Source organism: Mastigoproctus giganteus, chromosome 9 (assembly GCF_048544385.1).
Source record: "Mastigoproctus giganteus isolate SK-2022 chromosome 9, ASM4854438v1, whole genome shotgun sequence".
NCBI classification, from domain to species: Eukaryota; Metazoa; Arthropoda; class Arachnida; order Uropygi; family Thelyphonidae; genus Mastigoproctus; species Mastigoproctus giganteus.
The window spans coordinates 6,467,970-6,481,975 of record NC_143583.1 but is presented as its reverse complement, the minus strand read 5'-3'; the positions used below and the strand labels follow the sequence as shown (position 1 = coordinate 6,481,975).

The 14,006-nt window shown below is 38.2% G+C and overlaps 1 protein-coding gene across 1 annotated transcript in view; it reads right to left on the bottom strand.

Annotated features, from left to right (window-relative positions):
* The window catches only part of Pfdn2 (prefoldin 2), a 46,464-nt gene extending 35,864 nt beyond the window's left edge, over positions 1–10,600 (bottom strand). The window contains exon 1 of the mRNA XM_090381985.1: positions 10,419–10,600. Coding sequence (XP_090238111.1) covers positions 10,419–10,570 — 152 coding nt within the window. The 5' untranslated portion in view covers positions 10,571–10,600. The remainder of the gene's footprint in view (positions 1–10,418) is intronic.
* Positions 10,601–14,006: the final 3,406 nt, after the last annotated feature.

Below are 14,006 nucleotides of genomic sequence, written 5' to 3'. Positions count from 1 at the left end.
AACAATGGACCCAACATTGAACCTTGAGGGTCTCCAGTGATAACATTAGCCCACGAAGAGCAGTGTCCATTGATTACCACTCTGTCTTCTCCCAATCAACCATCCCCTTATCCATAGCAGCAATTTGCCTCTAATGCAACACTGCTCCAATTTGTGCAGCAGTCCTCCATGTGCAACAGTATCAAAAGACTTTCTAAGATCCAAATATATGATAAAGTTATTTCCTGCATCCAGTTCCTTTGTGACCATATCATAGTATCCAATCAAATTGGTCAGACAAGACTTCCCCTTAACAAAACCATGCTGTGCCCTAGCTATAACTGAAGCCTTGTCTAGATGATCCTGCAGTGCTCCTTTAACCAGAGCCTCCATTAGTTTCCTGGAACAGAGTTAAACTTTCCCTAAATGTTACCACTTTGTTGCGGTAGGGAGGCTTAAGTATCCCGATGACCCAGAGAGCTATGCTGGCGGTAACTAGACTACAGGTAGGGCCATCCTAGCCAGACAGGTCAAAAGATAGGGATCAGATGAAGAGTTAATACTGGTCCTGCAGGTTGGGGGTTGTGCAGGAGGCTGGTTCCCTACCCATGTAAAAAAATAAAAACTCACAGCTGAAAGAGGAAAACAGGACGGACAAAGGGATGCGACTCTGACTAGGAAAAGGAAATGAAAAGGGATAACGGACATATTAAATACTGTAACATGGAACATAAGAGGATTAGGATATAAAGAAGTAAAACTACTTAAACAGTTAAAACAGAAGAAAGTAAATATAGCAATAATAACAGAAAAAAAGAAAAAATTAAAAGGTACGAAAGATTATGATTCTTATACAATGATATACAATGGAGAAGATCAAACAGAAAGAGCCAGTGGAGAGGTAGCAATATTAATAGATCAGAAATGGAAAACCAAAATACAGAGTTACACATTTATAAATAGAATAATAACAGTAAGATTTAAATTAGACAGAGGTTATTTATGTATAATTATAATTTATGGTCCAGAAGATGGAAAAGAGGAAGAAACAGATAAATTTTATTTAGAGTTACAAAAAGAACTAGATAAGCATGTAAAAAAGGACCATGTAGTATTTTGGAGAGATCATAATGATCGGGCAGGGAATAAGCCAATAAAAAATGTTATGGGATGTTACAGAGAAAATAAAGGTTTTTTTTTTTTTTATGTAAACCACAAACACGAGAAGTATTAGAACCTATAATACTTAATACCGTGTTTGGGTTGGACGTTGAGAAGACCAAATAAGATATTTGTTGACATTGGTTGTTGTTGTTGGTGTTATTTGGTTTTTAGGAGAATTAGCAACTAAGGCCATATTGCTCGGGAGATATGCGGTGGTCTTTCCCTGACCTTTCCGCATCCTTCGTATTTGGTGGTCACGGCCTTGAACCCAGGTCTAATCAAGAAGCGTGTGTTACGCACTGCCGCTCCTGCCCACAGAGGCGTCGTTGACATTGGACTTCTATAGACTACATAACTTTCAGGAAATACATATGAAGGAAGGTTGTTCCAGAAAACGGCAGTTGAATGAATAAATGAGGAAGATGAAAAGTTGGTTCTGTGGGTTTGAAGTTGGACAGTAAACGGATGTTGGCTGGTGGCGGCACGTGTTCGGACTGTTTTGAAAGAGAGAGCGGGAATTATAGAATCCAATTCAGAAGAACAGTGCCCATGGAAATATCTGTAGAAGAGGCATGCAGCAGAAACAGTATGTCTATGAGACAGCGAGTGGAGAGACTTTGTTAGAGATGAATCATTAATTAATCTAACTGCCCTTTTCTGAACGGAATCAAGAAGCCTGAGAGAGGTTTTGGGGGGCACCACCCCAGTTGTGGGAACAATATTCCATGGTAGAGCAGATTTGCGATTTGTACAGAGTGGACAGCTGTTTGGAAGAAAAGTAACACCGAGATCGAAAGAAAACACCAAGTTTTGTAGATACAGAGGAAGCAATATTTGTAATGTGCTTGTGCCAAGAGAGATTAGAAGTCAGGGTAATCCCCAAAACAGATATATCATTCTGCCCATTTGAACAAGAATCCTTTTTGGGAGATTTAAGACAAGACTGAGTTTTAGAAGGATTGAAATCAACTAAGTTGTCTTTGTCCCACTGGAGAATTACCTGGAGATTGGCGTTGCAAATGAAAGACTACTGCACATATTGGAGTAGTGTGGCATTGGAGGCAAATTGCTGTTATGGATAAAGGAGTGGTTGAGGGGGAGAAGACAGAGACTGGTAATCAATGGACACTGCTCATCGTGGACTAATGTTATTAGTGGAATCCCTCAGGGTTCGGTATTGGGTCCATTATTGTTTTCCGTATTTATAAATGATATTGATGATGGTATATCAAGCTTAATGTCCAAGTTTGCAGACAATAAGAAGGTTGGCAGGGTTGTCAAGGACACTACTGACACTATGCTACTGCAACGGGATCTGGAAAGGTTGAGCAGATGCGCTGAGAGGTGGCAAATGAAGTTTAACATTGACAACTGTAAAGTATTACATATGGGAAACAGCAACCCCAGAGCAATGTGGCCTAAGTGGATGTCAGATGAACTAATGAGACATATGGCAGAGAAGAAAGGTGATATAGTTGTACACGTGGGCACTAACGATATCAAGAGTAGGAGACCAGCAGAATTGCTTAACAAGTACAGGTCACTGTTGAAAAAAAGCCGTGAAATAGGGTTGAATTTGAAAGTGTCTGCAATTCTGCCCAGACACGATAGGAGGGAGTATATGATGAGAGCCTTGTCAATCAATTCGGCCCTGGAAAGATTGTGCAAGGCTCAAGGGGTAGAATTTTTTTTCAGCCTGGACTGTACTTGTTAACAGGAGGGATTGCTTCTACAGGGATGGGATACACTTAAATAGAAAGGGAGCAAGAATATTTGCTGATGCTATCGAGGCAGTGTTAGGTGGGTCGGAAAACTGCTAGCTTGGGGGGATACAAAGACAAATAGATTAACAGTAGCCACTGGCAGAGGTGAAAGAGATTCTTGCACTGCTTCTATTGGAATGAACAGAAGCCTGAAAAACAAGATTCAGGATATTTCAGAGACTGCTGGGAGTCACTGCGGTACAAGTAAACACATGGGTTGTGTTAGGGTAGCTAAGAATAGAAATAGGTGCATGTATACTTGCTTGTACACCAATGCTAGGAGTTTAGTAAATAAATTTGATGAATTTGAGGTATTGTTCAAAACATCAAAGGCAGATATTGTTGGGATATCAGACTTGGTGTCATACAGATATAAGGAACGCAGAACTGGAATTTGGGGAGTACAATGTCTACAGAAAAGATAGACTGGATAGGAAGGGAGGAGGGGTTATGCTATTAGTTAAGAAATACATAAAATCCAAGGAAGTGAAGCCAGTGGACATCGCTGGACAGTGCAGTGTTGAGTCAGTTTGGTGTGACATAAGCATTGGGAGATCAAAATTGAGGGTAGGAGTGTGCTATAGGCCTAATAACTCTGATGAGTATAATAAGAAACTGTACAGGGAAATAGAGTGGGCCAGTAAATCAGAGAGTCTTATAATGGGAGATTTTAATTTCCCAGATATTGACTAGAATTTGTGGGCTGGTCACTCACACACTAGAAAGGCTTTTGTGGATTTATTGGATGATTGTTTTCTACATCAGCATGTTCGGGAGGCAACTAGAGGTAGGAATACTCTTGATTTGATTATCAGCAGTGATTCTTCATGCATTACGAATCTGCAGATAAATGAACCACTAGGTGGCAGTGATCACAGTGTGCTGAAGTGGGATTTACTCAAAGAGGTAACTACCATTAGGGGTAAAGGGAAGGGTTATTGCTTTCGTAAAGGCGACTACGATGGACTGAGACAGTATTTAAATTCTATACAGTGGGACCAACTGATGATGTTACCAACAGTAAATGCAAAATGGGAAGCATTCAAAGAACTTATCTTGGAAGCTACTAGACTTTACAAACCAACTAAGAAATATTGTTCATGGTTTAGGCCTAAATGGATGTCAGATGAACTGATGAGGCACATGGCAGAGAAGAAACATGCATGGGATACATACAAATTAACACATGACACAGAAGCCTATGATAGATACAAGTTGATCTGTAACCAAGTTACAAAGGAGGTTAGGCAGGCGAAGGCATATTAGGAGAAATCTTTGGCAAGGGATGCAAAGAAAAACAGCAAAGAGTTCTTTACTTATGTAAACTCTAGAAGGAAGGGGATGAATCAGATTGGTCCACTTGATATCAATGGGTCAACTGTTGATGATCCTGCTCAGGTAGCTAACAAACTAAATGAATATTTTGCATCGACATTCACACATGAGGAGTTATTTATCGAGGGGAATGCCAGAGGTGTATTCAACTCTAGCAGTATGCTAGAGAATCTTGTAATAACTGAGAGTAAAGTGGAGGAGAAATTGTTGAAGATAAACACAAGAAAGGCACCTGGGGTGGATGGGATCTATCCAGTTATATTAAAGGAGGCAGCAAAGGAAGTAAGCAAACCCTTAGCCATAATTATGAGAGCTTCCTTGGACTCAGGGGAGGTACCCATAGACTGGAGATGTGCAAATGTGACCCCAATTCACAAAGGAGGATCAAAGGGCTACACAAGTAATTATAGACCTGTTCGTTTAACTTCTGTTCCTGGAAAATTAATGGAGGCACTGCAGGATCATCTAGACAAGACTTCAGTTATAGCTCAGACACAGCATGGGTTTGTTAAGGGGAAGTCTTGCCTGCCCAATTTGATTGAATACTATGATGCAGTCACAAAAGAACTGGATGGAGGGAATAACTTTGATATTATATATTTGGATCTTAGAAAGGCTTTTGATACTGTTGCACATGGAAGACTGCTGCACAAATCGGAGCAGTGTGGCATTGGAGGAAAATTGCTGTTATGGATAAAGGGGTGGTTGAGGGGGAAAAGACAGAGAGTGTTAATCAATGGACACTGCTCATCGTGGACTAATGTTATTAGTGAAGTTCCTCAGGGTTCAGTATTGGGTCCATTATTGTTTTCTGTATTTATAAATGATATTGATGATGGTATATCAAGCTTAATGCCCACGTTTGCAGATGATAAGAAGGTTGGCAGGGTTGTCAAGGACACTACTGACACTATGCTACTACAACAGGATCTGGAAAGGTTGAGCAGATGGGCTGAGAGGTGGCAAATGAAGTTTAACATTGACAAATGTCAAGTACTACATATGGGAAACAGCAATCCCAGAGCAACATATCAACTCTGTGGTACTACACTGACAGTGGTAGAGAATGAAAGGGACCTGGGGGTGGCTGTGCAGGCAGATATGAAGTTCTCTGAGCAGTGCAGATGGGCTGCAAGAGTAGCTCATGGTGTATTGTCGATGATATATAGGAATTTTTCTAGCAGGGATAAGGAGGTGATTATTCCCTTGTATAAGGCAAGGGTCAGACCACACCTAGAGTACTGTATACAGGTCTGGAGGCCTCATTTCAAGAAGGATGTAGAGATGCTGGAACGAGCACAGAGAAGGGCAACAAGATTGGTGAATGGAACGTAGGGGTGCTCTTACGCAGAAAGGCTGAAGTTTTGCAAATTACAGTGTCTGGAGACTAGGCACCGGCGAGGTGATCTGATAGAGGTGTATAAAGCCTTGAATGGTTTGAGCATGCTCAATGCTGATGGGATTCTTCCTCTTGCTCAGAATAAACACCTGAGAGGGCATAAATTCAAATTGAGGAAGAATAGATGTAGGATAGATGTGAGGAAATTTGCCTTTAGCCAGCGGGTGGATTGTTGGTGGAATAGACTTCCATCCCTTGTCGTGGAAGTTGATAATCTAAACAAGTTTAAGGCTCAGCTGGACAGGTATTTCGAACGAACAGAGGGGTGAAGTGGAAGTGGTTATTTTTTATTTATTTATTTATTTATTTTTTTTTTTGGCTGATGCTGCATAAGCTTGCTTTCTTGCATCAAATGCCTCTACTAATGCTAATGCTAACAAGTTCTCCTCCACTTTACTCTCAGTTATTGCAAGATTATCTAGCTTACTGCCAGAGTTAAATACACCTCAGGTATTCCCCTCGCTGAATAACTACTCATGTGTAAATGTCGATGCAATATACTCATTTAGTTTGTTAGCCACCTGAGCAGGATCATCAACAGTTCAACCATCAATATCAAGTGGACCAAGCTGATTAATCCCCTTCCTTCTAGAGTAATATGGCCTTTGTTGCTAATGCTCCTAAAAACGAAATAAACAAACAAATTCTTCTAGAGTTAACATAAGTAAAGAACTCTTTGCTGTTTTTCTTTGAATCCTCTGCCAAAGATTTCTTTTAATCTGCCTTCGCCTGCCTGACCTCCTTTGGAACTTGGTTACAGACCAGCTTATATCTATCATAGGCTTCTGTGTCACATGTTAATTTATATGTATTGCATGCATTTTTCTTCTATGCCAATTGTCTCATTAGTTCATCTGACATCCATTTGGGCCTAAACCTTGAACAATATTTCTCAGTTGGTATGCAGAGCCTAGTAGCTTCCAAGATAAGTTCTTTGACTGCTTCCCATTTTGAATTTGCTGTGGTAACATCATCAGTTGGTTCCACTGTATAGAATTTAAATACTGTCTCAGACCATCGTAGTTACCTTTACAAAAGCAAAAACCCTTCCCTTTACCCCTGTTGGTAGTTACCTCTTTGAGTAAATCCCACTTCAGCACACTGTGATCACTGTCACCTAGTGGTTCCTTTATCTGCAGATTCCTAATTCATGAAGAATCACTACTGATAATCAGATCAAGAGTATTAGTCCGTCTAGTTGCTTCCCAAACATGATGATGTAGGGAACAATCATCCAATAAATCCACAAAAGCCTTGCTAGTGTGTGCGTGACCAACTCACAAATTCCGGGTCAATATCTAGGAAATTAAAATCCCCCACTATAAGACACTGATTTACTTTCCCACTCTATTTCCCTGTACAGTTTCTTATTATACTCGTCAGGGTCATTAGGCCTATAGCACACTCTTACTCTCAATTTTGATCTCTCAATGCTTATGTCACACCAAACTGACTCGAGACTGCACTGTCCAGCGATGTCAACTGGCTTTACTTCGTTGGATTTTTTGTGTTTCTTAACTAATAGCATAACCCCTCTTACCTTCCTATTCTGTCTATCCTTTCTGTACACGTTGTACTCCCAAAATTCCAGTTCTACATTCCTTATATCTGTGTGACACCATGTCTGTGATATCCCAACAATATCTGCCTTTGATGTTTTGAGCAATACCTAAAATTCATCAAATTTATTTACCAAACTCCTAGCATTGGTGTACATGCAAGTATGCATGCACCTGTTCCTATTCTTAGCTACCCTAACACAACCCATGTGTTTACTTGTACCACAATGACTCCCAGCAATCTCTGAAATACCCTGCATCTTGTTTTCCTGGCTGCTGCTCATTCCAATAGAAGCAGTACAAGAGTCACTTTCACCTATGCCAGTGGCTAATGTTAATCTATCAGTCCTTGTATTCCCCCAAGCTAGCAGTTTTCCGACCTACATAACACTGCCTCGATAGCATCAGCAAATATTCTTGCACCCTTTCTATTTAAGTATATCCCATCCCTGTAGAAGCAGTCTCTCCTGTTAACAAGTACAGACCAAGCTGAAAAATATTTTACCTCTTGAGCCTTGCACTATCTTTCCAGGGCCGAATTGATCGACAAGACTCTCATCATATACTCCCTCCTATTGTGTCTGGGCAGAATTGCAGACACTTTCAAATTCAACCCTAATTCACAGCTTTTTTTCAACAGTGACCTGTACTTGTTAAGTAATTCTGCCGGTCTCCTACTCTTAATATCATTACTGCCAACGTGTACAACTATATCACCTTTTGTGCCCTTAAAAGATGATATCTGCTCTACAACGTCGTCAACCTTTGCCCCAGTCCTGTTCCACCTATCCGTTTTACAAAGCATGTTCCCCATTTCCCTGACAATAGAGTCACCAACAACTACTAATTCCTGTGGGACCAGTGCATTCTGCGTTGGGGGTTGCCGCTTTGTTACATGATTACCAAGTGCAAGCTCTGGCATTGATGTAGGCAGCTGAGAGCTTGATGGGCCACTCAATTTAGATCCTTCGAGGGCATCCACCCTGTCCTTCAAGCTCTCACATGAGTCGTCACCTGATTTCCTTGCACTCCTTACATCGCACCCACACAAAGACATCGCCCATGGCAATACCATATCCCATACCCTATTGATCCACAAACATCATGCAAGCAGTGCATTTTAAAAGGCTGTGATTCAGAGTGCAACTGCCCCACTCAGTTCTCCCCTGAGCCACAGCACTCCCATTAGATTGAGCCTTTTGCTTTGCTGCTCTGGTCTGAGTCATGATTTCAATTTAATTTCAATAAAATTTCAGTACAAAATTATAACCCTAAACTTGTATCCCAACACAGTTATAATGCTATATATTTTTTTCAGTATCAAGTATTATCTACGAGTTCCGTTGATATAACTTCCGTATCAAGTTATGTATTAATTAATTATGTTATGTTTGTAATCTAAGTCGTTATATGTATTTAGTTAAAAGTACAATTTAATTGACAATGAAGTTTAACAAGATTAATAGATTTTACTGATTAATTGAGAATATTATATTATACACTATACTATACTAAGCTTACGCTATCTAGTTCGGGATATAACGTTGTGTCGCATAACAATGGCGGCAAGTTACGAACAGTAAATCTACCGACACTTAAGTATTAATTAACTTCCAAATCTCGCTGTCTCAATTCAGAATAAACTAAGTATTCTGACTAGGTCTATAAGCTACTTATAGAAAATAATTTGATGTAACAATTGTTCAACAAAGCGGCTAAATATGGTTAAAAAACTTCTCGTTCAGAGGAGCTGCAACTTGTAACACATGGATTTTAAAAACAATAATTTAAAATCAATAAATAAGAAAATCCACTTAGCAGCTTTGAACACTTCTGGCATCCAGTCATATCTACAGTGCCCTAACAAAAAACCACGTGTTTACTTGGGTAAACACGTGGGTTGTGTTAGGCTGCAACGACTCCTAGCAGTCTCTGAAATATTCTGCATCTTGTCTTCCAGGCTGCTGCTCATTCCAATAGCAGTGCAAGAATCACTTTAAACTCTGCCAGCAGCTACTGTTAACCTATTAGTCCGTGTATCCCCCCAAGCTAGCAGTTTTCTGACCCACCTAACACTGCCTCAATAGCATCAGCAAATATTCTTGTACCCTTTCTCTTTAAGTGTATCCCATCCCTGTAGAAGCAGTCTCTCCTGTTAACAAGTACAGACCAGGCTGAAAAAAATTCTACCCCTTGAGCCTTGCACAATCTTTCCAGGGCCGAATTGATCAACAAGGCTCTCATCACATACTCCCTCCTATCGTGTCTGGGCAGAATTGCAGACACTTTCAAATTCAACCCTATTTCACGGCTTTTTTTTAACAGTGACCCGTACTTGTTAAGTAATTCCACCGGTCATACTAACATCATCAATAGAAACTAAGACCATGGGCTTAACAAACCCAAAAGCCTCAATTCCAAACACTCCATAATACATATTGGAATGCTTTCCGTTTTTTTTTTTTTTTTATGTATACTTTTGTACCAGTATCTTTTCTGCTGAAAAAGATATGCTGGTACAGAAGTTATCACTTAATTGTGATAACTTCTGTACCAGTACCAGTTTTTTTTTTTTTTCCCCATAAAAAAAAAATTGTGAAGCATATAATGTTTTTTATGGGTATGTACTGTCGGTTCAGGTTCATATTTTACAGTAACAGCTGGTTGTGAAAATGATGAAAATTAAATTCCTGATGAAAAGGTTGCAACTCGTATCTACAGAATGTATTTTATAACTCGTGAAAATTCACGTGTGTAAGCTATTTGGGCTTGTATAACGTTATATACGCTGAATAACTTATTACCTCTCTCTGATGATGTGTAGAATTATGTACTTAGTACCATGCATGGGTTTAAGGAGAAGTATGGGGAGAGGGGGAGTGTGTGTGTGTGTATATATATATATATATGGCAGGATATATATATAATATATACACACACACATATATATGGCAAGATATATATATATCCTGCCATAACTCTACCTTCTTTTCAGTCTTAAATTTAGCATGCATTTCTCATATTTCTGTTATCTTTCTCTTTTGGCATTTGTGTAGCCTATACTCCCAGCTTATCGTATATATACTCTCCATTTAATGCTAAATTGTAAGCCAAAATATATTTTGCAGAAACAAAATTAAACTTATACACAATGAATTAAAATACAATCGTGTACTTCATTTACATATACCAAGGCGTTATCTTCCTGATTTTACTTACTTATGCTCATTTAAATCCATTTCCAATTCTGCTATTTTTGTAACTAATAATCTCTGTTCCTGTCGCAATTGATTAAACCCAGATACAATACTTTCCTGGGATAAACGCTTCCCTTTTTCTTGCTTCATCGATCTTTCTTGATCGGTGGCCATCTTTTAAACTTTATATAAATTCTTCAAAGAGTTCAGCATTCAGCAACTGTAAGAAAAATAGCGACACCTATCGGGAAAATACCATAAATCAACAAATAATATAACCATATATCAAGTGAATAAAGAAACTACAATAAAAAAAAAAAAAAACATGTAATAAAAACATCTTCATCACAAAAATGTTAGCAATAAAGTTTAGCGAAATAAATTATGCTCCTTTTTGGATAAATATATCCTTAAAAGAATTCTTCCGTTACTGTCACTTTTATAACTTATTTATACAATAACATAATAATAAATAAATAAAATAAAAAAAAGTAAAGTGCAGCCATTATCAACCCACTGCAGGATGGAAGCCTCCTCAACAATTCATGCTGAAGGAAATGGACCATAATCTACCACACTGGTCCAGTGCGGGTTGGCAGATCGAGCGTATTCAGCAGCTTGAACCCCGGTCTACTCAAAGAACATGTGCTATCTACTGCACTCCCGCTCCTGCCCACTCGGCTACGGAGGCCTGACAATAAATATTATTATATAATTATACAATATAAGATGTGATAACAATATATTTTATTAGTAAATTAATAAGAGGAGTTTACCTCAATATAGTACGTGGAACACTTCCGTGGAACACTTCTTATAATTTACCACCTCGAAAGCTGCCAAAAAAACAATGCGTAATTGATATTGAATTTGGACTTCGTAATGTTCCACAAAAAGATGTATTTATTCAACAAGTTAACCAAGTAGTGAATAATATAAAAGAAACGCGATAAAAAAAAAACGGAAGTGTTCCACGTACTATATTGAGGTAAACTCCTCTTATTAATTTACTAATATTATTATCAACGTAGAACATATTGAGTATTACAGCTCTGTTTCATACTATCAATATATTTTATATAACATAAAAATATATCATTAAACTAACTACTTCTTTATACACACTGTGTAGTAAGATAGTATCTTACCACTCTGTATTTATACAACTAGATGGACTGGTCAATTAATTGCATAATATGACAGTGAAGGATCTCCATTTCCAGAAAATACGTAAGATTGGATAAAATATTTTAAATATTGGGTTCTTTCATGTCAAGTGGCCTAATTTTGAAGATGGTCCCTGCTCCACCATCTTCAATTTTGTTGAAACTTGGTGTAGATATTTAAACAAGCTTCCAAAGAAACTGTGCAAAAATTCAGTTCAAAATATAGTATGCTTGAGGCACCAGCACCATTTTTGTGGAGGTTACTTGTGTTACACGGAGCAAATCACAAAAAAATTCAAACTTTTCAGTGTTCCTGTTGCATAACATTGAGAGGTATTGCTCTGAAACTTGGTATACCTAGTTAACTTTTGTCAGAGAATGCAAAACCTTTTGTGTCTACGCAAAAATCGTTCACATTTTTTACAATGCCGTCTAAAACTGGCACCAAAATTTTGTCACGACAAATTTAAGCAATAATTTTGAAAGTCATAACTTTGAAATAAAAGCCTTTGGCGCCTTCTTCTTTGGGCATTCCATTTAACATCTGCATGAATTTAGCCTAACTAAATATGAGCTCTTATACTTGTTTGCTGGCTGAGATACTTTCCTTCAAAGACTTAAAATTTAATAGTCAAAATTTGACCTATTTTTAGGGGAAAATATCTTACTGTGGGACACCTTCAATTCTCTCGTTTTTGCCACCATTGGAAAGGGAAGATTTTAAGCAACAAGAATAATGGTTTTTCAGTTTTCTGTCTTGCTACTTAAGGCCTAAAACATGGCTTTAAACATTTTATATTTTCCACATAATATTTGCATACTTATTTGATGGTGAAGTTTCACATCTCAATAAGGACAGACCTATTCCATTTACAAGAGTGAAATTTTTGCAATAACTCTGCTCTTTGGTTTAAGGAAGAGATTAAATCACTGCTTCGTAATGGACTGGAATTTTTCATTGATGGTTAATATTACTACTTCAGGCACGCTATATTGTCGTTCCATTGTTGTTGTTTTTGGAGTTGGAAGATTGGCAATGATTTGTTGTTTAGGAATCCAGCAGGCATCTTGTCTAGCAGGCAAGTGAAATGAGCGAGATACATCATATTCTTCAAATGAAATTTCCAATCCACCAATTATCGTCATAAATACAGGGCAATGTTGTATATTAACAATTGTCTCATATTGAATATTGGTTTCACTAGTCGGATCTACATGAGATGCAAATGATGATGGTGTGTCATTGGATACTCTGCAAATACAACTCTGTCTTGCATCAATAGGAATGAAGTGATGATTACTCTTGTTCCAGCAATAGCATTACCATCTAGGAATCTTTTCCCTTGAAATGGCTTTCTTATTCAATTTCCTCTTTAGGAATAAAACAGAATTTTATTCCAGCCACATGCTCGTCACAAAATTCAAACATGTTTCTTGATGTCAGAATTTGGTTTTCAATTGGGCATTGGAGACTTACACGTGCTGCCAATCGTTTTATTGTTCCACCAATTCCATCACATGGTGACCTGTCATGGCTAGTGTCAAAGAAATTCCATTCAGCACTGGTATCAAAATCCTTCTGATGATGACACAAGTTAATAAAATTCTTGAAATTCTTGTATTGAGCTGCAGAACCATCACTGAAGTAGTAAATGTGCCTGATTTCCGTGATGAAATTCTTCATAAATTCAATTAAGTTGGTCAGAAAAACATGCACTGCAATTGTGTCACGTCGAAGGCAGTCGCTGTTTATGCAGAAACTTATATTCTGAAGTTCAACATCCTTGTAATAAATGACAAATGGATGCAATGTAGCCTCACTATTCTCCTAGTGGAGCCCTTGAACAGAATCTTGCACACAAGAAATGAATAAGTTTCTGCAAAATCCATCAAGATGACCAATTCTCCTGTCATTAGGCTTTCCTTTGTTGATTTCAAATGGTAGCTTTGATGTTTAGCAATGTAGTGAAGACAGGAAAGGTTAAATATCTTTGTACTCAACTCTTAGATAAAATCTTCTGTTGTTAATTGCTTTGTGTTCAGTGTATCTCTTTCAGTGTGTATCCATTGCTTGATTTCAATAATATCTTCTGGTTCACTGTTTTCAAAAATATTCTCTAGAAACTTTTTTAATTCATCTGTTCCTGGACATTTTTCACACCGATAAAGCATACAATCTTTTCACTCCAAATCGCAGACTGTTTTACCAACGAGAACCTTGCAATCACATTCAACAGGACTTGCTAGCATTAACTTGACATTTTGATGGATTGCGCATGCACATAGAGAATGTTCCTGGTGCACCAACTGTGACACACCACTTGGGTCGAAGTTCACAAAATTTAGAAAATCCAATGTCAGATCCATTTCTATCTCGATAAGTTATAAACATTTCCTTCAAGTTGCTGAGTAGTAGTCGCTTTTGCATTTGAATTTTTATTCCA